The 26497-nt window shown below is 42.1% G+C and overlaps 1 protein-coding gene across 9 annotated transcripts in view; it reads right to left on the bottom strand.

Moving 5' to 3' along the window:
- KCNMA1 (potassium calcium-activated channel subfamily M alpha 1) overlaps positions 1-26497 on the bottom strand; it is a 636705-nt gene that overhangs the window by 247705 nt on the left and 362503 nt on the right. For all 9 annotated transcript variants that reach the window (XM_088474944.1, XM_088474945.1, XM_088474948.1 and 6 more), the window contains exons 8-9: positions 24891-25061; positions 3185-3276 (exon numbers count right to left, since the gene is read on the bottom strand). In XM_088474944.1, coding sequence (XP_088331070.1) covers positions 3185-3276; positions 24891-25061 — 263 coding nt within the window. The remainder of the gene's footprint in view (positions 1-3184; positions 3277-24890; positions 25062-26497) is intronic.

The raw sequence follows: 26497 nt of genomic DNA, 5'->3' as shown, positions 1-26497 counted from the left end.
GACACAGAGGCATGATTGAGATCTTGATACTCTAGTTTAGACTCAAAGAGACATTTTAAAGGTATTCCAGTCTGTGTTGTAAAGAAAAAATTTAACAAGTAATTGAGTGAAAGTACTGAATATTGCCTGGTGAAATTGTGGGATTGTTCAATGAAGAATCTCATGTAAACTAAATTAAATGTAGGGATAGAACCTGCACAATAATGTTTTGTGAACAACTAACTGTGTGCGAGTGTCTCTAGTGACAAACAGCGACAAATTATTATTTTATGCAATCGAATGAACAAAATACCCTTTCAATTTAATTCTAACCTACATACTGTGATGCACTTCAATGACGGCCTGGCGGTTCAGTATATATAACAAGTATATATAATATATATAATTGTTTTCTATAGCTCCACCCATAGTTCCTGAATCTATTTTTCCAGAAAAATAGCCCTGCTCACCAGAATCTGTGTGGGGGGCGCCCAATGTTATTGCATCTAGGGGCAGTCTTAACAGTAAACACCAAGGTTAACTGCATGGTTTGCTCTTACACTGTATCATTAAAAATATAGGAGGTCCTGTGGAGAACTGCAGTTAACACTGAAGGACAATTATGACTGATTTAAAATAAATGAATTGGCAGCATTTCTGGTTTGAGGAGAAGTAACGGTCAGTCAACTGCAGAAAAAATACATTTGCTGGAATAGCCCAGGACTTGAAGCAACTGACCCATATATTGTGTAATGGGCAGGATGCCCCTCCTAAATACTCAGCCAACCCCAGCAATTGAAAACTTAAGCTGGTTTTCACTCTAACATGGAGACAATGAGTATTGTCTCCCTGGTATCGTACAAGCCAGACTCAGGAATTACAACTCTACCTCAGATATTTAAAGAATATATATAATGCAGCTTCAAATCCATATCAATAGCAAAAAAAATTGTTTGTAACATAAGTTAATAGTGTCCATTTACATCTGAGATAGGCAACATGCTGTTCCAGTTATTGTGGTACCCTAGCATGCTCTACCAACCCAAAGCCAATATGTCAACAGCCTGTATGATAATATGGTGTTTGTCCTTACCACCTCCCTTACTTCATTAATCTTATTATGCTTAGTTTGATTGACTGCAATTAAGTTTTTACTACTAACAAACAATTCATTATGAATTTAATCGTTCACAGTACATTTCACATTTATAGGAATGTTTGACTTGCCAATATGTGACATTATTGAATGGTTAAATTCAGCAGTTTGCATTCTGATAGAGTCAATTGCAGGGGAAAATATACGGAGAATGGTTTAAGATTAGCCAAACTGATCTGGCAAATCTGGATTTCTAAAATAACATAAAACCCTCAAAATGGAAAAGACAAGCACAGCTATAGGCTAATTACATGCATACATTACACCCAGCAATGCCCGAATACTGAACAATTATTCATCCAATTTGGCTTGCCTGGAGCCTATTCATCTTTACTTAAATGGCCCATTACACGGAATGGGTATGAAGTCCTGGCGGCTGGCAGCCCAAAGGGAGAAGATCCCGACAGGGCAGGTAAGTACCCTATCCCTACCCCTCCCCCACCCTAACCCTCCCTTTGTGGTGCCTAACCCTAATCTCCCCTCTAGTGCCTAATCCTAACCCTTACCACCTCTTACCACCCCCTAAATCTAACCCTCCTGGGGGGTGCCTAACCCTAGCCTCCCCCCGGGGTGGTCGCTGGTCTCATAACTACATCCCAGTTACACAAGTGCGGAAATGCTAGTTTCCACATATATTTTATGTAATGGATTATTCATTATTAGGGATCACCTACCATATTATTCAGCAAACTGCAAAACCTTAAAGGTTTCGGAGTTTGTTTGCGAGAACAAACGCCATATTTAACATGTCACTGGTTCTCGTTGTCCTGCTCCTTCCTTTGGGAAGGAGATCTAGGGTTATGATGAGGGATCCGAGAGAAACCCTCCGCCGCCTCCCTACTGCATATCCAGCGGCTTTGCGCATGCGGGACCTCAGGTCACACATGTGAATCCGGCCACGGGGGTGGTAAGTAACGCTGCTACAGAAGAAGCAGTGCTGCTAATGGCTGGGACAGTTGTTTTCAGAGCAGCTGTCCCCACACCGGGGCAACGCTGAATTGCTCCGATGATAAGTATTCCCGCGGAGAGTTGGATACTTAATCATCGGGGGCCCATATGTGAGATCATAATGATCAGTCGAATATTTTTTAACTCAATTGATTTCAGACATGTTAGACTATCCAATTGAATGGTAACTACATTTGTGTGTGTGTGTTGGTGTGTGTGTATTTGTAATCAGCCAACAGCACTGGATCTCTGTGACCCAGTCATCCAGCCTTAACAAAATACAATCAGATTTGTACATACAGTCAAGTAGCGCTGTGGTTAGCTTTACATACTCTCAGCACTGTTGTGTTTGCACATTTTTCCTGGCATAGGTTTGCGTGGGTTTCCTCCCATAGTCCTTAACACTTTTGTAGGTCAATTGTCTTCTGATTAAATTAATCCAGTGTTTTGTTTGGTAGTGAATGTAGAAAGGGCCGGATGTACAGTAAAGGATTAAAAATTATCTGCAAAATGCTGCATAACACTCAGGTACTATATAAATGTTAATAATAAATAGGCCCTCTATGTATGAGCTATTCAAATAATTAAATGAGAGCTCCGGCCAAATCTTTTGCACAATAATTTCTAATAGCTTTATAATTGTACTAACTCAATTTAGGAAACACTGCGTATAATGAAAATTCTAAATCAATATTAAAATTAAATCTTTCTGTACTACTTGTTCTGAATTGTACAAGCTCATACCAATCCCTGCAAGTCTGAGAACCACTGGTTACTCCCTAGTCTACACTAGAAAAAACATCTATGAAGTTAGTTGTACTTGGAATACCTTTAAAATATCTGCAATTTAGCTCGTCCAAAATAAAAAAAAATTAAAAAAAACAAAACAAAAAAAAAAAAACTTACTTTCTCCCTCTCGTTGAGTTAAACGTCCCGCCATATTTCTTCCGATTAAGGATGAGAGCAGCAATTTCGGGGACATATCGGGCAAACATTGCCTGAGTGCGTGGAACGAGAAATAGGAAGAAAAAAACAAAGGACAAATAGCATGCAGAGAGGTTTGCCCTGCAGCAGTGACACCACGCCTCGGTCAATACTTACTTCCGTCCACTAACTGCACTATAAGAACCACCATATTTCTTTCGGTTTCCTATTAACTCTATGATTTCGGGGACGTAGCTGGCAAACATGGCCTAGGAAGGAAGACAGGAGACAGAAGAGAAGACTAAAAAGAAAGAAAGGACGTCTGTTGCAGAAAAGGACACGCTCGACATAGGGGGTGGAATTGGGGGAACAGCCCCAGCTAAATAAACCAGGTTGGGATGGCCATTATGCTGTGAGGTTTTTATTACAAATAAAGAGGACATTGCATTAGCAAATGTTTTCTACACCAGGGTAAAAGAGAGAAGAGAGGTGCTGTGCTTAGGATATATTATAAATGCTAATGATGGTTTCAACCATGTTGCCTTCATTACCACCAGATCTTGAAGGGCATATACTGTTAGTTGTACTTTGGATATTACTTTGTTAAATAATTAAGTATATGTATAAAAAAAACATCAATCACATGATAAAGGCTGCCTTTACACTGTAATGGTGCATACACACTAGACGATATGCTCCCTGAGCGATATCGTCTAGTGTGTCCCCGGCAGGCTGTGCTCAATGTCGTTCATGACATTGAGCACAGCCGCTGAACGATATCATTAGCGATACCGTTCAGCGCCGGGCTCTCTCACCCATTCCCTGACATGCAGCAACCTGACGAGGTCGTCAGGTTGGCCTGCATGTCAGCCCGATGAACGAGGATGACGAACGACCCGCGGGAACGCGCGTCGTCGTCATCGTTCATCTTTTTTGTGTTAAAAATGGACGATAAAGTGGACGACTGAACGATAACGATATCGTTATCGTTCAGTCGTCCACTTTAATCGCCCAGTGTGTACGCACCATAAATCTACCTTCTATAGCTGATACTACTAAGACCAGAAAACCCCTATTTGTCAAAATCTACTAACAGTGGCAACTATCACAGGGTATCACCTGCGGCAGCCATGTCTGGAGGCAGCCTGCTCACTATTGCCAATCTAACAAGGACAGCAATGGTACAAGTACTGCTGCTGTCCTCCTATCACTATCGTCATCACAGGGGGTGATGTGGTAAGTGGTAAAGGGAAAAAAAATCCTTATTAATAAAATAGAGCATTTTTTCTTTATTCTATTTTTACAAACTTCTTTATCTTTTATTTATAGTAGAATGTTACTGAATTCTCGAGTCTGGGCTTAATAAATTAGCACAAAATATTTGTTTTACTATTGTGAGAGGTGGTCATAGAAAATCTTTGTTATGTGGTCATATTGCCCCATAGTCTTCATCATCACTTTGATGTATAAAATGCTGTGCTCTTTGGGGACCTTTCGCCATCAAATACACAGCACTCAGTCTGCAGATTCCTGCTTTCTGTAATGTCCTTCCCTGGATCAGACCACTGTTCCTATCGCATGCAGCTGTACCCTCACTATTCATCCACATACATGAACAAACCACTGTTTACCACGAGCTTAGCACACTCATCTCCTGGTATACTTTATGCTGCTGTCAATGACCTGATTCTCTACATGTGGAAGTGTAGGAGATTAAGGGGGGAATTCAATTATCCTTGATGGACTTTTTTGCATATTTAATCTTCGGGCAATTCAATTAGAGCCCGTTTTTCCCCCCAGAAAAATTATCGGTATTTGGGCGAATGTTTTTACCGCCAGCTTCCCGAAACAGGCTCATTATCGGGGATTTTTTTTAGCCTGCTGAGGACCTGGAAAAAAAAAATCCCAGATAGGTGCTGCCAGCAACCGCGCTTCGGGGCAAATTGGAGGCGGCTCAATTAGCATGCAGCAAATTACCATGGCTACTTGAATTCCCCCCTAAGAAAGATAACAAGATGCTCTGACTCTAGTCAAGTAAACCTTAAATAGAATTGTGATAAGAATAATTAGGTCAAATGGGTATCAAGACTACGAATTTGTTTTCTAAATAGGATAGTAAAATAAAATATATATAGTAAGCTTATGAGCAGGGCCCTCTTACCTCAATGTCTGTCTGTTATTACCCTGTCTTTTTTTATTACAAATTTTAAAATGCAACTAAATATGCTGCCACTATATACATAACTGTTAATAACTATTTTATATATGTTATATATATATATATATATATATATATATATATATATATATAGGAAAAACTGGCGACACTCAGCGTCTATTTAAAATGTACTTCTTTAATCCAACGGCGTTTCGGGCAGGTGCCCCTTATCAAGGATATCCTTGATAACGGGCACCCGCCCGAAACGCCGTTGGATTAAAGAAGTACATTTTAAATAGACGCTGAGTGTCGCCAGTTTTTCTTTTCTATGTATTGGAACAGCCTTGTTCCTAGGAGGGCACCAGCACAAGTACCTTTATTGTTAAAGAGTGAGTGCCGGGACATTGTAGAACGTATATATATATATACACATATATATATATATTTGATCGAAGTTCGAACAAGCATCTTTAGATCATTTTATCTGCTCTTTAATTTGAATTATTATTAGTTATGAATAGTAGTAGAATGTAATTTTTCTTTTCATGGATTAAGGATTTTTGGACTTTAATTCCTAAAAACCTGGTGCATTTAATTTAAGTAAAAAAGCAAGTAACTCTGCGACATATCAGACATGCAGATTTGCAACCCAAGACTGGTTTTTCAACTCAAGCATGGAGCCAATCTCCCTTTGTCGAGCGTGTTTGAAAGAGCAAAAATATTTGGGTCCACTAAATAATACCCAAAATGTAAGAAAAGAAAAAAAAGGGGAAATGTCACAAAAAGTTCACAAAAAGGAGGTACACATTAAAAAAAAAGAATTATAATAATGCTAAAAAAGGAATAATGGCCAGAAGGTGCATTTTCTGAGAATTAAGTCAGTTAAGTCTGTAAAACATTGCAAAGTTGGATTTTTTATATTGCAGATTAAAACAAAGACATACCACAGTTATAAATCATTTCTCACACATACATTTAAGAGACAATTTAACAGCAATTTTTTGGAACAAGAACTAATTTAGCGACATCTGAGGAAACACCCCCAAAAAAGTTTTTTTAACCTGCACATCATTTTACTATAATATATAGCGTTTAATAAAAGATGGTGCTAGTGTTGCACTAATTTGTATTTCAACATAATTTACTTTTAGCCTTCTCTAATTTGTTGGGATCATCATGCTGGCTATAAGATGACACCAACATGGAAATTAGAGTGAATGAGTTTGTAATTAATAATTGCATCAAAAGGAAATATTTACAAGTATGTTGGCTTATAGTGTGCATCTGTCCACAAAGGACAAACATACATAGAGACCGAATCCAACATCTTTTGATTTTAATTCACTGCCCAAAAATTAGATATTTAGACACTGAATAAAGTACATATATTTTTTTTAAATGATGTCTTATGTAATAAATAAAAAAGTTTTAAAAACTAGCACTTTTATCATCAGCGGTAAACTCTATCAGCAATAAGATTCGTTGGGCTTCTCTGGCAATAGATTACACATTCAGAGTATGCGGGAGAATATTAGCAAGAATGGCAAAAAATCAGAACAAAATAAGGAAACCGTTACTTTTCTTTCCATTAGACAATAGTTTATATTTATTTATATATCTTTGTATATTTTTACCTATTATTATTAGTATTGAAATTGAAAGTCCAAATTTGTTTTTTTATATTCCACTGAGCAAGTGTGAACTGCCTAACAGTGTTATGCACACGCCTAGCCTCTGTGTCAATCCTCATTGTTCTGTCCAATATCACAGAGGCAACATAGTATTGCTTAGCTGCCTTGGCGATATTTTATTGATAGATGGCAGCAATAACGGCAGTGATTAAAGATTTTCTACTAATGTGATAAAGGGGCTATAGAAAATCATTGTTATTGATGCTATTTAATAAAAAGACAGTCTGTCTGAGACATCTTTAGAAGACAATTTAGGGGTCTATTCAGCATCAGCGTTGATCTGATCCAAATATTTTTGGACAATATTGACACAATGGTTTTCTTTTTCTCCTCACTATTCCCCTCTATTTAGCCTAAAACTTCATAGGGATAGCAGTTGTGTTAACACACTGTCCCTGCGAAGTCCCCGCAGGCAGTCTTTTCGGTTGTCCATGCATTAACTGGCTATTATCACCCGATATCAGCACAGTTATCGGGTTATCATGAAACCTGAAAATAAATCCCCGCTAAGTGAGGTTAACTGAATAGCCCATGGCGATCAATTAGCCTGCTGTGAATTACCGTGGCTAATTTAATCTCCCCCTATATATATATAGCCTTCCCAGCAATTGTCTATATTAAATTCAAATTGCTTCTTCCCTTACATGCTCCTACTTCTCCCAGGTTGAGGTTCAATGGAGGAGCAAGTGGGGGAGGAAGCAATATGAATTTAAGGTAGGGGTGTGCACCGGCCACTTTTCGTGTTTTGTGTTTTGGTTTTGGATCTGGATCTTTCTTCGTGTTTTGGATCTGGATTGGTTTTGCCAAAACCACCCTTCCGTGTTTTGGGTTCTGGGTTTTGTGTTTTGGATCTGGATTTTTTCTTAAAAAATAAAAAAAAACGCTAAAATCACATAAAATGGCCTTTTTTTGTTCCTACGCTATTAATAACCCCAATAACATTAATTTCCACTCATTTCCACTCTATTCTGAACACCTCACAATATTGTTTTTAGGCCAAAAGGTTGCACCAAGGTAGCTGGATGACTATGCTAAGCGACACAAGTGGGCGGCACAAACACGTGGCCCATCTAGGAGTGGCACTGCAGTGGCAGACAGGAAGCCAATCAGTGTTATGGTGCCCATTTGCATGTAGCACGAACCCGGGAGATCCGTGCTACATGCATCTGTGTGATTGGCACAGAGCAATGACAGTTCCGTGAGACCCGTCTGTGCTGCTGTGGTAAAAAAAAAAAAAAACCTGTGTAAAAAAATAAAAAAATGGAGTGCCCCCCCCCCCCAAAAAAAGAGCAACCAGCCCCGGGCATTAGTAACCCAGTGCTGGGTGTGCTTAAATACAGGGGACAAACGACGTAGGGGTCCCCTGTACTTAAGCACAACCAGCACCGGGCTAGTCAGAACCAGCGCTGGTTGCCAAAATACGGGGGACAAACGACGTAGGGGTCCCCCGTATTCTGCGCAACCAGCTCTGGGCTCTGATCCGGTCCTGGTTCTGGAAATACAGGGGAAAAAAATTAGTAGGGTTCCCCTGTATGTTCCAGAACCAGCACTGGACTTTTTCTAGCGGGGGGCTGATGCCACAGCCAGGGGAGCCCTGTCAACGGGCCCCCCAGCCGCAGCATCAGCCCTGACCGCTAGTCAGCCAAGGCCGGGGATCCCTGGAGAGCTGGGGACACCCCCAATAAAGGGGTCACCCTCTCCAGGGCACCCCAGGCCCAGGCTGATAGCCCGGGGCTATCCCCGCCACCCCTGGTGGCGGTGGGTGGCGGGTTGATTGTGTGGTGTGGTGTAAATAAAGAATATCAAACATTGTCTTTACAAGTAGAACTGCAAGTCCCAGCTAGCCTGCCCCGCATGCTGGTACTTGGAGAACCACAAGTACCAGCATGCAGGGCATTAAGGGCCCACTAGTACCTGTAGTTCACTGTAAAAAAAATGTTTAAAAAAACACAGGACACACACACCGTGACAGTATAAGTTTATTAAACATACATACACACACACACACATGTACACATACTCACCTATGTAACATCGTCCACTTGTCCGGTAAAGTATCCATAGGGGACGTGTGAAAAAAAACATACTCACCATCTCCTATGCGAGGTTCTGTCCTCTTCGTTCCAAAGTAGGCATCCCCGGACTTGGCAAAAAAACAAAACGAAAACGCGATCCACGAACTTAGTACCGTTCTATAGAACGGTACTTCCCGAATGAGAGCTTAGCGGCGGGGTATCACCATGGAAACCCCGCTGCTAAGCGTTCATTGGCTGAGAGAGGTCATCTCCCGTCTCTCAGCCAATGAACGGCTCCCTCCATTGTAGTCAATGGTGGGAACCGCAGGGTAAACTTTAATAACCTTGCGGCTAAATATCTATGTATAGTGTCCATACATATATATCTATATATATCTATAGTTCCCAATATGTCCACAGTCACATCTCAGAATCCAGATGCTAGGGTAGCTACCCAAAGGGGAGTCTATCAAGAAACGCCCATAAGGATAAAAAAATAGAAAAAATGGGGTGCACTCACCAGAGTCCTTTATTAAATATACATCATAGCAGGATTACAGCATATCTACGTTTCGGTCCTTTCTGGAACTTTGTCTTCTATACAATATATGTATATATATATATATATATATATATATACATACAACATGTAGAGGGGCACTCGCAGTTCCATAAAGATAGTGCCGGGGTGCCTTCTTTGGGAATTAATGCAGCATAGCAGTGTCCATATAAATCATGAACAAGCGGCACTCCTCGGACTTTATGAATAGAAAAACAGTTGTTTTATTGGCAACGTTTCAAGACCAATAAGGTCTTGTCATCAGGGTATACCCTGATGACAAGACCTTATCGGTCTTGAAACGTTGGCAATAAAACAACTGTTTTTCTATTTATAAAGTCCGGGGAGTGCCGCTTGTTTATGATTTATATGGACACTGCTATGCTGTATATATATGTATATATATATCTCTGGCCCCTTGACAAAGGGGCCAGAGAGCCCCGAAACGTTGGAGATGTGACACTTAGTGCCACATTAAAGTTTATCTTTGTTCAAGACTCTTAGTGCCGCTGTTTGTTTATTTTCTTTATATATTACAGTATATATAAATTCAAATGTCCTGACTCACTGACTCATCAACGCCCAGCCCAAACCCCTGGACCTAGAAACATGAAAATCGGGTAGTGAATGCCTTCCATAACAAAGGAAGGGATTTTTCGAAATTCAACTCCTAAGGGGGTGAAAAGGGCTAAAATGTTTCCTCCCCATGTGTAATGTACTGACTGACTAACTGATTGTGGCTGCAGCATACAGTAGTTTAATATTCAAACACCAACTGTAATCCGAAGTGCTGCCAAACATCACTGGAATTGAATGGTGAGGGAAGGGAATGTGTTACTACACAGGTGATGGTGGGTAATGTTTTACAACAGCAGTGAGAGGGGAATGTGTTACTATAGAGACGAGGGAGGGGAATGTCAACTGTGTTACTATTGGGCGAGGGAGGAGAATGTGTTACTACAGGGGTTGAAGGAGGTAATGTGTTTCTACAGAGGTGAGGGACGGGAATATGTTACTCCAGAAGTGAGGAAGGGGAATAAGTTACTACAAATGTGAGTGAGGGTAATGTTTTACTACAGGTGTGATGGAGGGATTGTATTTTTACAGAGGTGATGGGGGTGAATGTCGAATGCGATACAACATGGGCAAGGGAGGGAAATGTGTTACTATAGAGGTGAATGAGGAAAATGTGTTACTACAGAGGTGAGGGAATGGAATGTGTTAGTACACAGATGAGGGAGGATAATGTCTTATTATAGCAGTGAGGGAGGGGAGATGGAAATGGAAAAAGTAAATATCTAAGGTCTACCCACTTGAAACTAGGTATATCAGCTAATACATATTGCAACTCTGTGAAAATACACTGCTGGGAACACTGCCAATTAAATTACTGATTGAAGGGCAAAGAGTGGGTGGAGCTTCAGCCGGCTGCAGGGACTGATTGGAAGAGAGACATCTGTCCCTGCAATTTTGGCAGCCATTTTTAGATGGCATTATACAAGGTACGTCTAAAGGATTTCTTAACGTTTTCCCGCTACCTAAATAGCAGAAAATGTGAACCGCTGTAGGATCGTATTAGCTAAAAAGCTGAGATCGCCGATAAGCGCGATGTTTTCGCCTCATTCGTCTGTTTAAGGCAATGTTATCGCGTACTTTCACAATGCGCACTCCCGCTTTTCGGCCTATTCAATTGCAAAACAGGCGAAAACGCGGACTTGCGAATGCCGCAAATGGCGAAACTAGCTAAAAGGACTTCTTTTTTGGGGGAAATCAGTCTGTACCCCAAAAAAAGCATAAGTGACCCTGGTAATCAATATAGAAGTGTGTTAATAGGTGTAATAAAATTATTTTGGGTTCCTAAATTGAGTCAAATGGCTGTTATATGCACTTTTGCATTAGTGTGGAAAACTTGTATAAAGCAATTTCGTTGGTGAAAAATAATTGATGTAGTTAAATTGGGGGTACATTTAAATGGGTACTAATATATTTAGGAGTTAATAAAGTGCATTTAAAAAAACTTTTATAAAAAAACAGCTGCTGCAGCCCTCTGCAATCCTAAAAACACCTGTCCCAACCATACAGTACCCCAAAATACCAGACCCAATAACCGACCCAAGGACCACCCACAGCTATAGCGAGCGGCCTCAAAGATGGTCGCGATGGTCAAGACCATCGCGACCATCGGGCTTGCAACGAGACCCTTGTGGTAGGGTCTCGTCTGCCGCAAGCCCTGGAGTGCTTTCGGCTCTATCAGAGCCGAGAGCACTCCCACTGACATCACTTGTGATGTCAGTGGGGCCGGCCCCAGACGGTAGGCGTTCCCATGGGTACGCCTCCCTCTGGGTAGCCACGCCCCCGGCACGCCCACCAATCGACAGCACGCCCCCTTTGTAGCGAGACCCATAGCGACGGCTTGCCCGTCGCTATCCTGGTCTCGCGCATGCGACGGAGCCGCCTCCGTCGTGCGCATGCGCACTGGGCGAACATCGACCCGCTTGCGAGCACTCAGCGCTCGTGAGCGGGTCTGAATTAGGCCCCAAGTCCGCACATTTTTAATCAAAAATAGGGATTTTGCTAATTTTTTTCTCCTGCCTTTGGGTGGAGAAACTTTTTTGCCTGTTTTTGCCTATGGAGTTTTCGCCCAGGAATTGAATAGGGCGATACTTCGGAAACTGGCGAAACCGCGCATCACGTCTTTTCACCTCTAACTGAATACGGACCATAGAGAACAATGGCTTCCTCTCTACAGTGCAATGTTGTGGGAGTCGAGCATTAACGGAGTGATAATTGCATTATTGTCTCCGTTAACCAGTTTGTTTCCACATAATTAAAGTATAACATTTTGCTAGCTGAATAAAGCCCAGAGTCATAACTCAAACCACATTTTATGGTAACTGTAGTCCCCAACTGATAAACTGATTGCAAAGGTTTCTAATTCACTTTAAGATATCATTACTATGCAGATACAGGTTGAGTCTCCCATATCCAAATATTCTGAAATACGGAATATTCCGAAATACGGAATTTTTTTGGCATGACTAAGATAATGAAACCTTTGATTTTTGATGGTTCAATGTGCACAAACTTTGTCTAAGGCACAAATTATTAAAAATATTGTATAAAATTACCTTCAGACTGTGTGTATAAGGTGTATATGAAACATAAATTAATTTCATTTCTGTACACAAACTTTGCTTGAGCCACAAAGTTATTGAAAATATTGTATAAAATGACCTGCAGGCTATGTGTGTAAGGTGTATATAACATATAAATGTATTATGTTCATATATTAGGGTCCTATTCCCAAGATATTTCATTATGATATGTAATTATTCCAAAATACGGAATATTCCGTTATCCAAAATACCTCTGGTCCCAAGCATTTTGGATATGGGAGACTCAACCTGTATTACTGTTGTGTATGTGCATGATGTAGTTAGTATAATTTAGGTATTGTTATTATGTCAAAGGACGGAATTCCAATGAATAAGAAAAATCCCATTTACAAACAAAAACTTCTCTGGCCTTGTATGATGCCAAGCCGTAGATTTTGGGGTACTTTATTAAAGTTGTTCATGCTATGCAATGTGTATTTAGTAAGTCGTTTAATTTCATTTCAGATTTACTGAAAGGAAAATTTTACATCAAGCATGAAACCTAACCACAAAGTATAACCACATTTGTAGTTTGGAGTCCTTCCTGGGATACAGACCATCCCACCTACCAAGTAATTTGACAAACTACAACTATATTGTTAAAAAAAAAAAAAAAAAACACCCCAAAACATGTGGTTGCAGGAAATAAGACAGCTCAAACTGCATGATGCGTGAGCTGTCTTGTCTGTCAGAAAGGTATAATGAATACTTATAATAATAATAAAGAAAAGTGTACCCTCCCTGAAAACATTTGTCTCAGTTCTCCAGGGTGGAGAAAAGTGAAGACATATTCAGCAGCTGCTCACCTAGAGAGTATCATCCCAATGCCGAATAGGACTTAGCCCCTCCTGGCATCCTTGGTCATTGAGTACAAGGCAAATATATACACCTTATTTACTAAGCCTTGGATGGAGATAAAGTGAATGGAGATAAAGTACCAATCAACTCCTAACTGCCATGTCACAGGCTGTGTTTGAAAAAAATATAGTTATGGTAAGACTCTTTGTTAACTCTCTTTCTTCGAAGTCCATAGGGTCCACAGGGAGACCTTGGGGTGTAGGTGATGGGAACCAATCCGGGCACCACGCAGTTAAAGCTTTCAGCTCAAAGAATGCATTCGGTCCACTCTCCCTATACCCTGCCCCCGAGCCAGGGGCACCTCAATTGGTAAAAAGCCAAAGGCAGGAGGAGGATAAGAGAGAAGGAAGACTGGAACACTCAAGAATCACACTCACAGAGAAGGAGACGGGAAAAAGGTGACCAGTACGATAGCCCATATGAAGCGATGTCCGTCAGTTTTGACCATAACTCATTTTCTTTTTCAGGGTCCATAGGCTCCACAGGAAGACCTTGGGTCCCAAAGCAGTCCTTTTAAGCGTGGGGGCACTCCTGCGCTAAGAGGACAATCCGGTGCCCAAAGCAAGCATCCTGAGAGGCGAAGGTATCAAATGCATAGAACCTTAGAAAGGTCTGGACAGAAGACCACGTGGCTGCCTTACAAAGCTGAATAGCTGAGGCACCAGGGCGAGCTGCCCACAAGGGACCCACAGACCGAGTAGAATGAGCCTTAACAGAAGTCGGAAAAGGCAGGCCTGCCTGCGTGTAAGCTTCTGAGATAGTCATACGAAGCCATGTAGCCAATGTTTGTTTATTGGCTGGCCATCCCTTCTTGTGAAATCCATAGAGCACAAACAAGGAGTCTGATTTCCGAAGAGAACTGGTACGGTCCACATAAATCCTGAGGGCGCGGACCACATCCAATGAGGCCTCACCTGCCGAGAGGTCTGGTGACAGAAAGGCCGGTACTATAATTTCCTGATTAATATGGAAACTAGAAACAACCTTAGGAAGGAACTCAGGGTGAGTACGAAGCACCGCCCTGTCCTGGTGAAATATCAGGAAAGGAGGACGACCGGAGAGCGCTCCCAATTCTGACACTGTCGAGGCAGATGCAATTGCCAGGAGAAAAAGAGCCTTAGCTGTTAACCACTTAAGTTCCACTGAATCTAGTGGTTCAAATGGAGGATCCTGGAGGGACCGAAGAACTACTGCCAAATCCCAAAGATTCACTGGGGGAACAAAGAGAGTTTGAATCCGGAGGACACCCTGGAGGAAGGTGTGGATATCCGGAAGCAGAGCAATTCTACATTGGAACCACGCTGACAGTGCAGACACATGCACTTTCAATGAGGCCAGACATAGGCCGAGGTCCAATCCAGCTTGAAGGAATGCCAGGATTCTGGAAATTTGAAACACCTGAGGGTCGTAATCTATAGTACTACACCATTGGAAATATGTATGCCAAACTCTGTGGTAGATCCTGGCGGAGGCAGGTTTACGTGCTCTAAGCATCGTGTTGATGACCGAGCTAGAGAATCCTTTGAACCTTAGGAGGGCTGTCTCAAGACCCACGCCATCAAAGACAGACGATCCAGGTCCTGGTAAAGGCAAGGACCCTGAGGCAACAGGTCCGGACGTTGAGGCAGCAGGAACGGAGGGTCGATGGAGAGACTCTGAAGATCTGAGTACCAATGACATCTGGGCCAACTGGAGCCACCAGCAGGACAGTGCCTCCATCTTGCTTGAACTTCCGAAGAACCCGATGAAGCAGGGAGACTGGAGGATATAAGTACGCAAACCGAAAAGTCCATTTCACTGACAGAGCGTCTACCGTCTGGACCCATTCACTAGTAACTTGTGATTGTGTTGGGAGGCCATGAGGTCCACCTCTGGGAGCATTTGTCCACTAGGAGTTGAAACACCTCTTGGTGAAGAGACCATTCCCCTGGATGCACGTCGTGATGGCTGAGGAAGTCCGCTTTCCATTTGAGAACTCCCGGAATGAACACTGCCGAAATGGACAGGAGGTGACACTCTGCCCATGTCAGAATGCGTGACACTTCTGTCATTGCTGCCCGACTTTGAGTGTCTCCTTGATGGTTGATGTAACCTACCGTGGTGGTGTTGTCGGACTGAACCTGCACAGTTTTCTGTGAAGTAAGTGTTTGGAGATCTTGAGGTAGTGTTGCGTCGACTGCTGTCCAATGAACCTAAAAGGAGTGCGGACTGATCACTGCGACACAGCCCCGGAGACTGGCGTCCGTTGTTAGGAGTACCCAGTACGGGATCCAAAAGGGGAGACCCCTGGTTAGATGAGATGTCAATAGCCACCAATACAGAGACAGATGCACCTCCGGAGAGAGTACATCGTCTGAGCCCTGATCTGGTGGGGTAATCCGTTCCACCTGGAGAGGATCAGCCCCTGCAGGGGCCTGGAACAGAACTGAGCATGTCGAAAGTGGACACCATGGATCCCAGCACCTGCATTGCCAAGTGGACTGACACCCGGCGATTGCTGAGACATCTGCGCACTCGCAGCTGCAGCATGGAGATCTTCTCTGGAGTCAGAAAGATTCTCTGCTGGTGAGAATCCAGAAGGGCTCCCAAATGAACCATCCTCTGTGAGGGAATTAGGGGGGACTTTTCCAATTGATTAACCACCTGTGCGACTGTAGACAAGCAACTGTCAGTTGCAGGTGGTGGTGAAGCACTTCTGGAGAACTTGCTAACAAGAGGATGTCGTCCAGCTATGGTAGGAGTTGGATACCCTGACTCCGCAGGTGGGCTGCCATGACAGCCATAATTTTAGTAAATACCCTTAGAGCCGTGGATAGGCCAAAAGGGCAGTGCCCGAAACTGGAAGTGTCATTGCAGAATAGCAAATCACAGATAATGCTCGTGAGAAGGTGTTATGGGAACATGTAGGTATACATCCTGAATGTCCAGTTATACCATGTAATCCCCAGGTTCCTTAATCATTAGGATGGATCGTAAGGTTTCCATCCTGAACCTGGGCACCCTGACGAACTTGTTCAGAGATTTGAGGTTGAGGATAGGCCGATGAGACCCATTCGGTTTCTGAACCAAAAAGAGAGTAGAATAATAACCAGTCCCTCATTGAGATAGTGGAACTGGTGCAATTACCCCTGCTTGAAGCAAAAAAAACTGTATGGCTTTCTGGATCTGCAAGGCCGTGGTTTTGTCTGAAGGAGGACCTGTGCAGAAAAACTGGTGGGGAGGCCTTCGAAGGAATTAGAGGGCATACCCCTGAGACACCACTTCTCTTACCCAAGCATCCTTGGTGATTTGACACCAGCACTGGGCGAACTGAAGAAGTTGGCCTCCCACTCTGGGGTCCCCCAGATGGAGGCCCGCCCCATCAGGCTGCAGGTTTATCCTCCTGTTTGGAGGCCAGGCGTCTTGTGCTCCAGGCCTGTTTCTTGGGTTTGGCAGTTTGCTTTGCAGCAGACCGCCTAGGACAGGACTGCCCTTTGGCTTTTCCTTGAGGACAAAAGGACCTAAAGGAGGAGCTTCGAGACTTCGCAGGAGCAGATGCTGAGGGCAGAAATGCAGATTTTGATTTGGCTAACGTGTCAACAATGTTGTCCAGATCTGGACCAAACAAAATCTCCCCATTATAGGGTAAGGCCTCCAGACCTTAATAGAATCGGCATCTGCACTCCAATAGCGTAACCACAGGGAACGGCGAGCAGACACGACCGCGGCCGAGACCCTGGACGTCAGTAAACTAGCATCCAGAGCGACCTCACTGATTTATGCAGCCACATCCCTAATATGGCCGACCTGTGACACCTGATCCACCTGAACTCCTCAAGTGTATCGGCACAACTCTCTATAGCCTTAGCTACCCAGGAGATAGCCATTGACAGGCGTGCAACAGCTCCTGAGTATATAGACGTTAGGCAAGTTTCCACTTTCCTATCCATAGTATCCTTTAAGGAGGAAATGGAAGCATAGGTAACGTTGCACTTTTAATTAACCATGTAATGTGTGAATCCACTGCAGGGGGAGATTCCCACTTCTTACAATGAACCTCTGGAAACGGGTAACAGGAGGTCAAATGTTTCTGAGGTTGATACCTCTTACCAGGCGATTGCCAGGCATCAGCCATGTGATCCACCAGCTGATCTGACAGAGGGAATACTGCCAAAGTTACCTTCAACTGTTTAAACAGGGAGTGTTTGGATTTAGGGGCTGGCTCGTCATCCTCTATAACCAATACGGACCTGAACGCACGCACCAAGGCAGGAATATTAATCCTTGACTTAGGCACCGCCTCTTGCCAAGGAGAGTCAGAGTTAGAGGCATCAGCCACCTCTCCGTCATCAGAAGACATCTCAGACTCTGATAGCTGTGTGGATTGAGACGACAACATAGGACGCTTAGCTGGTCTAACGGGCTTCTCACAAAATGGTCTGAAGAGCAGCAGAGGTTGCTGCCAGACTCTGTACTGAGTTAGAGAAAACTTACAACTATGGTGGAGGTCCACTCTGTGGTAATACAATAGAGTTAATGACCGCCTGCTGTGTTACAGGAAGGGTCTGCATAACCAGTCGTAGTCCCTGCGAGGGATGTGATAGTCCCATAGGAGGAAAAACAGCTGGGGCCGCCAGGCAATCCACAATAGAGGCCAGCATATGTGAAAAAGTCGCCCAAGGTGGCTCCTGTACTGATGCCGGCAGGTTCGAGGAACCTGGCGGGTTATAACCCATCCCGAACCACATCCTCCTCACTGAAAACTGCAGTACATAATCTGCAAGATTGTGACATTGGTACAGGAATGTGGCAATCACGAGTATGTATAAATACTAACAGGGAGCAATATACTGGTCCTGTCCTATGCTTAGGTAAGCTGCAGGAAACTGTTGCCTAAATACGGCACAGTGCAATATACAACAGTATGTGACAGACCTCACAAATATTGCATATATATATATATATATATATATATATATATACATATATATATGACGTCAGGTATGAACCACCTTAACAACACCTGTATTAGGGCAGAATGAGAGAAGAGGGTGTAGCCATAAGCTGACAGATAGAAAAAAGACATAGATAGATAGAAGTCACATACAATGCAGAAAGATGCTGCAAAGCGGCACTATACTCAACTACACAGATGTGTCTGGTAGGAAATAGCGCTACATACGCTGACCCTGGGGAGAGTACGCTGACCCTGGGGGGACGTATGCAAGGGGACCGGACCACGCTGTCCTGGGAGAACTGCGACTGCACCATAGAAAATGGCCGCCAGAAACCTCAGAGGGGGCATGTCCGGTGGAGGAGAGCAACTCAGGGAAGCCAGACCACAGTGGAAAGGCGCACTGAGCTGAGGGGAGGAGCCGCTTAAACAGGGAAGCTGCCTCCCCTGGCCGGTTATTAACCCCTGGGACGCTGGTTTTTCCCACACCAATAAGTCCCCAGTGGTCCAGTGGAACGCGATGGCCGGAGCCTGCGTCCACACCCAGCACATCCGGTCTGTCCCCTGAGACTGGAGGCAACGACTGCCATAACATGCAGGTCACCGCGAGCGGCGACCCATCTTACCTGTCCCCTGATGTCCGGGCGCAGTCTGGGTCCTCTACGGGGGCCCTGGCTAGCGCAGACACCCGGAACGCCCGCCGAGATCCCCAGATCAGTACTGGCGTTGCGGCACCGGAGGGGTTACGGAGCGGCAGCGTAGACATCCCACGGACAGTCTGCTACTGCACGCTCTAGTTGTAAAACTAAAATAAATAAATAAATTGAGCTTTAGGGCCTGTCTGAACAGTCCCCCTGCGAAATGGTGACCTGACTCCGGCCAGGCACCAACGAAACTGAGGTGCCTCTGGCTCGGGGGCGTGGTATAGATAGAGTGGACCCAATGCATCCTGGAAGTTGAAAGCTTTAACTGCGTGGTGCCCGGATTGGTTCCCATCACCTACGCCCCAAGGTCTCCCTGCGGAGCCCATGGACCCTGAAGAAGAAATTACACTTAGGAGCTGGTTGGCTGGTACTTTTTCTCAGTCCACTTTATCTCCATTGACAGGCTTAGTAAACAGACCCCTAAGCCTTGGAGAAAGATAAAGTGGACGGAGATAAAGTATCAAACAATCAGCTCCTAGCTGTCATTTTTCAACCACAGCCTGTAAACAGGAGCTGATTGGTTGGTATTTTAATCTCTGTCCACTTTATCTCTCTCCAAGGCTTAGTACATAGATCCCATAGTGACAACCTATTGTGACAGTAACGGTTTTGGAGCTGAAACTACATCCAAAGTACTGCCTAAATTTCTTGGATGCAAGCAACAGTGGCCTCATTATGCTGAGGGCTAACGTTCACTATGTACTTCCTTCCTTGAGTGTACAAAGCTTGTTGTGCATGGATGGATAAGCCTGCCTAAAATCAACATTTTATATTGTATAAAAATGTTGGTATGGAAATCACACACACATAAACAACATAAAAGCAAAAGGATGACATAGACACATAAAGTGACAATAACACACATCCTGATATACACTGACATGCAATATACACACATCCTGATATACACTGACATGCTATACACACACATTGCTTAAATAGAGAGCAAGAAAGACTGACACAGAAATAAATGCATAAATGTGCTCTGGGGACGCCATTGAGACAGGACAACATGCAGCTAGTGAGCTAGATGGATATTGAAAGAGACATAGATCTGGATCTAGATATTAAAGATTCTCTTTGCAATGAATTCCAGGTCCCTCTGACATGGATTCGGTTCCACTGGTAAACAGATTCACATTATCAATGCATTTATTCACTAAATTCACTAGAAAACACACCTCTGGTTAATTAACATATATCTATATATAAAAAATACATTTAAGGAGACATGGCTTATGCACTGCCAAATTAAAAAACACAAAAAAAACAGTGGTTGTTTATAAGAAAAAATTGCATTCATAGCCATATAGAACATCAACAGTTTCCGATAATGAAATCATAAAAAAAATAAAAATAGTAATTGTTAAGAAAGATCCCAATTTTTTTTTTGATTGGGGACGTCCCTTAAATGTTTGGATGGGAAGTGGTGGGAACACATTTAAAATAAACTAAATTGACTAGACAAAAAAAAAAAAGTTTGCAACAAAAAAAAAAGGTGATGCTACTGGGAGGGTCACACACTAGGGAGAGTGGGGTAAAGGGGAAATTCAGTTTATTTCTAAACATAATACACAGATACAGAGCCATGTTTTGTCCAACAAACACTTATGATTTAATCTACTGTAGTCAAAGGCTTGTACTGGAACCGAAAACAGGAACATGTAGTAAAAATCAAGTAGTCCTTATTATGTATATTCCTTATTACAGTATGTAATATATTCATTGCTCACAGAATAAAGTACTGATGGCAATGGGGGCTCGGTGAGAAGTGCAATATTAAGCAGAATTTATGCAAGATGACTAAATTATGATTAATGGAAAAGAACAAAAGATACCATAACATTTTCAAAGCAAAAATGTATGCAGATGGCCTCGTTGTATTTAAAAGAAAAGAACAGAGCTAAGTAACCAAGCAGTGCCAATACTAAGGTAATAAAAAAAACTATTTAATGTATATAGATGAGGAGTAAATAATAATAAATAAGCACAATATAAGAGTGAGTACTCACTGTCAGTATACCTATTTTTTTGTAATATATATATTTTTCTTTATTATTGTCCTATTTTTTATACCAGGACCGTATCAAATTCTATCATAGCAATTTACAATGCTTATACCGACTAGGAATATTTTGTTACAAAATGAGAACAAAGTAACATTTTAGTGCAACTACTGGACACAAACTTTTCAACCTTTAAGAGACTCTTGCGGATCCAAATATAATAGGAACATTTTTCCTACAGTATATGCTGCAAGACACAATTTTACTGATATAAGTGTTTGTTTACTGTTTGGATATATGTAATTATTTTGTGTTTATTTACATATTATTTACTCCTGATCTATATACATTAAATAGCTTTTTTATTACTTTAGTATTGGCACTGCATTACTTAGTGCTGCTCTTTTCTTTTATTGTGGGTTCTCATAGATAGTTGCAACCACCTTCTCACAGCTGCTTTGTTTATATTTCCATATACTTTTCTCTCTTTTTCTCCTTTTCTTGTTCTTCTCTCGGTGCTCCCTCCAGCTTCCTTTTTCCTTCTCCCTCCAATTCCCTCCTCCCCTTCTCTTCTCTTCCTCCCCACTCTACTTTTACATTTTGCCGAGCACCCAGGTACACAAATATTCTTTGTATTTAACATTATAATTTTAATTTCCTCAATAACTTATTATTCAATATGCTTTGAGGATGACTAACACTGTACAAAAGATCAAAACTACAGTAACTCATCGCAAGTCATCCAATAAATGCACTTAAGGTACGAAGATGAATAAATCTACTGCTATTACAAAATAACAGTTGAACAAGGTCTTAAATATCTGTAATAAGACCATACCAAACGGAAAACACTGCTATAAGTATGTTTTGCACTAGTCTGTTTTGAAACAAACCTTGCCTGCTTAGTGGAGATTGCCATTTTGGGAAGTAAAGGAACACTAGACTTAACTAGACGATTTTAATACTATGAAATGGATTTTTCAAACCAAGCACAAGGAGAAAGTGGCAGCATTTATCAAAGCAAATTGTTTGCTCAGGTTAATCTTTATCAGCTGTCAATGTAAACTGAACAGTATGGACCATTTATTTTACATAGCCATCGATTAATATTATGACTGCTTGGGAATACTATTCAGGAATCATGTACAGAAGAATAATAAAACTAATTATATTGAATAGCAGTATGATTATGCCAATGTGTTAAGCCAACCCATCTGCACTTTGACACAGTGTTATTTCATATTGTTTGTTGGAATAATTAGGGACAACGGGGATGACAAAAAAGGGTAAAAAGCAAAGTGGGAGTAGACTGAAACCGCAAAAAAAATATTGTTACAATAACCAGTACTGCATATAAAACCCAAATCTTTTCTGTACTGGAGGGTGATGCAGTGTATATTAAAGGCCACTCCAGTACCAAATTAGTTAGTACTAATTAAGCCCAGTACAGCAATAAATAATATGATATTTCCCAAAGTCTTTGCTACATCATGAGAGGCTAGTAGAGTTCTGGTCTCTTACATCTTTATGAGCAATCTACCTGTCCCAACACTGCAATCTGAGTATCACTTCAACTCATAAGCAAGTTAAAGCCAAAGGAAAGCTCTGAGAAATCTATAAAACTACCCTGTTGTGAAAATGGAATAGGATTACATAGGTAAAGCACCAGATGCCAAACCATTTACCACAAGGGGATATTTACATAGTATAAGTGACAAGTGATACTCATTACAAACACGAGTCTATGATAAGAGAATGAAAATATACTATCAACCCGTTATAAAAATACAGTGAGTGTGTTGCCAGCTGCATCAGCAATATGCTGCATACTTATCTGACTGGCAGTTTTTCTATTGTAGCATGAAAATCTGCAGAGCATTGCTCCTCACCAAGTTATTTTCACATCAAAGTGGTAGAGATCTGTAACGCCAAACAAGCTTGCACACTGTTTGAGGAGTATTACTCCAAATATAAAAAATAAAAATAAAATCATATTTGCAATAATTAGACCAGGGGTAGGCAACGTGTGGCACTGAAAGTGGACATCCCAGCATGCCCTGTCACAGTTTTAGCATGCCGTGTAGTTCCACAACAGCTGGAGTGCCACACGTTGTCTACCACTGAACTAGACTATATTTAAATAATTTATTTAAGCTTACAATTCCGATCGTTGGGTGTTGCTGGCGATACCTTTCGCTAGTCTCTCTGATGGAGGGTGTCTCATGCTTAGCATGGGGAAGTCTATTTCACAAGGACAACAGTGATACAAGTATTGACACTGTCCTCCTTTTGCTGTCGGTATCTCAGGGTGGAAATAGCAAAGGAGACTTAAAGGAAAATATGATTTATTATTTAAATAAAACATTTTATCCTAAGAAAAATGTTTCACAATAATTTTCTATTTTTTACTTGTTTGATTTTCTTTTTTTTTTCATGGAAAGTGCAACTGGAAGCCCAAGCCCAGGCACCCAGACTACTGTGAACTACATGTGAACCTACAAAGCCGGTTCATGCATGTGCAGATGCCAGCAGGAAGCTGGCAAAGTGGTAATCTGCCAGCCAGTACCTTAGGGGAGCAGAGGACCACTCAGAGCTTGGTAAAATTTAAAGTAAATTGGACAAAACAAGATTTTGCATTGTTGCGACAAGAGGCAATAGAAAATCTTTGCTATTGCCTACAGATAACAGGTAGAAGGAAAGTAGGGTTGGCCATCGACAACTGATGGTGTGCCACAGGTGGGTGATTGTTTTGACACCAATGGCAGAAAGTGTGTCGATGCTTCCCCTCCTCCCCCACCTCAGCGCATGGGAAACTTAGGTCCACCCTCCTTCTCTGATTGGCCTGCTGAGTATAACCTCCTACTCCATTACAGCCACTGCAGTGATGGCCACTATCAATGCTTTCCAGCCCTCACTGAAAACCACCTATATCACTGGAGATGTAAGACCATCGATTGTAGACCTGTAGACAGCCATCCATAAAGGAAGCTGAGACCTGTTCCTGCCTCTAAGGTCAGCATCAGAAAAAAATAGCTGTATGAATCAGTTTAGAACAATTGTGAGTGTCGGTTTTGTTTGGCTGTTACACAAACAACTACGGGCAAAGGGCATGCTCACAAATGCTAAAAGGGTAAAATTTTCTAATGATCATTTATTTTCTCATTCATAATGCATGTAATTCATCTTGTATACTTGGCTTTATAATTTTTTTTTTGTTTTAAGCAGCAATCCCCTGAGTATTTGTATCTTAACCCACAGTGCCAGTATGCAAAAAGAATCTTGTTAAAAATACTTACACTTGGTTTATATTTTAAGTCTGAGATTGCTAATTTTTAATTTCTACTGTGTGGCTTTGTAACATCCTCTGAGCTCTCTCAGTGTAAACCACTCCCAATGAGAAGCCAGTCAGTGTCAGTGGTGACCATAATTGACTGCCATCCACATAGATTTTGAAAAGGACATAGAAAGAATAGCTATGAAAATGAAATGTATGCCTAAAAGGTACTTAACTTGCTAGCTAAACAAAACAAAGAAAGTTGATGTGAGATTGCTTCTTTCATGTATTGTGGCTACTAATATAGTTTATATATTGGAATTGTGTGAGAATTAGGCATGGATGGAAACAGCACTTCCATTTTGTTGTGAAAAATAAATAGTTATAAATGTTAACTCATTTTGTGTCACTACTTTTTAACTTATTCTTCAAGTTTCAAAACAAATAGAAGAAGAGTTTGCATTGCTCTGCAGATCCCTATGTGACCCTAACCCATGATACTATGACAAAAGAAATGAAAGTATTTTTACCAAACCGCCGAGTATGAAAAACACCATGAAGAGACGGCCAAGGGTGGTTTTTGCATAAACATCTCCATAACCCACGGTGGACATGGTCACCATTAGCAGGTAGACACATTCCCAATATGAAATGCTCTGTGAGTTTCGGAAATCATCCCATGGGTCTCCAGAGTTCTCCACCTACAGAAAAAAAAAGTGATCAATCATTTGGCTTTCAGCAAAGCAATACACATTGTATTATTAGCATAAGCATTTGCAAACTTATCATAAACATATCCTCTTGCTAACATGATAATCCTACCAAATAAATCATAAGTTAGTATTGCTGCCTAAAAGCACTAGGGCCATGGGTTAGATTTCGACCAGTGCCCTGTATGTGTCAAATTTGTATGTACACCTTGTGTTTGCAGGAATTTCATCCAGTAACATGGTTTCTGACTACAAGTCAATAAGAGGCTTTTAGGTCAATTGACAAATAATGAATCCTAGAGTCTATGGCACTGATTCAGAGCCGGACGCTCTGACCAGAGCGCTCGCTCTGAATCAGGGCCCACCTCCATTAATATGGAGCGTCCTCCTGGACGCTCGTATAGCTGTGGGTCACCACCCACAGCATATACGAGCGTGCAAAATGATGGTCGCGATGGTCTTGACCATCGCGACCATCGGAACTGCAAGTAAAAGCCTGCGGTTGGGTTTTTCAACCGCAAGGCCAGGAGTGATTTTGGCTCTATCAGAGCCAAAATCACTCCCACTGACATCACTAGTGATGTCAGTGGGGCCGGCTTCAGACGGTAGGCGTTCCCTTGGGAACGCCTCCGTCTGGCAGGCACGCCCACCAAAGGGGACGTGCTGTCAGTCACCATCGACAGCACGCCCCCTTTGATGAGACACTCCAAGCGAAGGAAAGTCCTTCGCTCGACGGGTCTCGCGCATGCGCACGATGGAGCTCCCTCCGTCGTGCGCATGCGCAGTGGGGACCATCGACCCACTTGCGAGCGGACAGCCGCTCGCGAGTGGGTCTGAATGAGGGCCTATGTTTGTACATGTGGCAGGGAATACCAAATGTAAGCTTCTCTGGGTCAGGGACTGATGTGAATCACTAAGGGGCATATCCAATTAGACGTGAAAATTTTAAGTTTTCGCATGCAAAAACTTTGTGCACTGTTCAACCGCATGTGTCACTTTAAGCGTCTGCCATTTTTCACGCAAATCCTATTGTAAAAGACGCTATGTTCACATGAAAATATTTCATGACGTTATTGTTGAAAAGTACAGTTGAAAATTTGGAAATTTGCCTGTACCCCATCAAAATGGTCAACTAAGATAGGGTAACCTTAGTCTGTTAGGGGCCATAATCAAAAGGTTTGGGGTTCTCAAATTGTGTCAAATGTCTGTTATATGCATTTTACTCTAAGATTGAAAAAAATGATAGAAAGCATTATTTATTTATTTTTTAAATAAATGCTACAGTACAGTTCAATTGGGGGTACATTAAAATGGGTGTAAGTGTGTGATCGTGTTATAAAAGTGCATTTTTGAAAATGTTGAAAAATACACCTCCTACATGCACCTGCAATCCTAAAAACATTTGTCCCACCCCCCAAAAAAAAATA

This window comes from Taudactylus pleione, unplaced genomic scaffold, assembly GCF_031769625.1.
Source record: "Taudactylus pleione unplaced genomic scaffold, aTauple2 ptg000157l, whole genome shotgun sequence".
In the NCBI taxonomy this organism is placed as follows: Eukaryota; Metazoa; Chordata; class Amphibia; order Anura; family Myobatrachidae; genus Taudactylus; species Taudactylus pleione.
The sequence above is the reverse complement of the archived record's forward strand: the minus strand, read 5'-3'. Positions and strand labels throughout refer to the sequence as shown.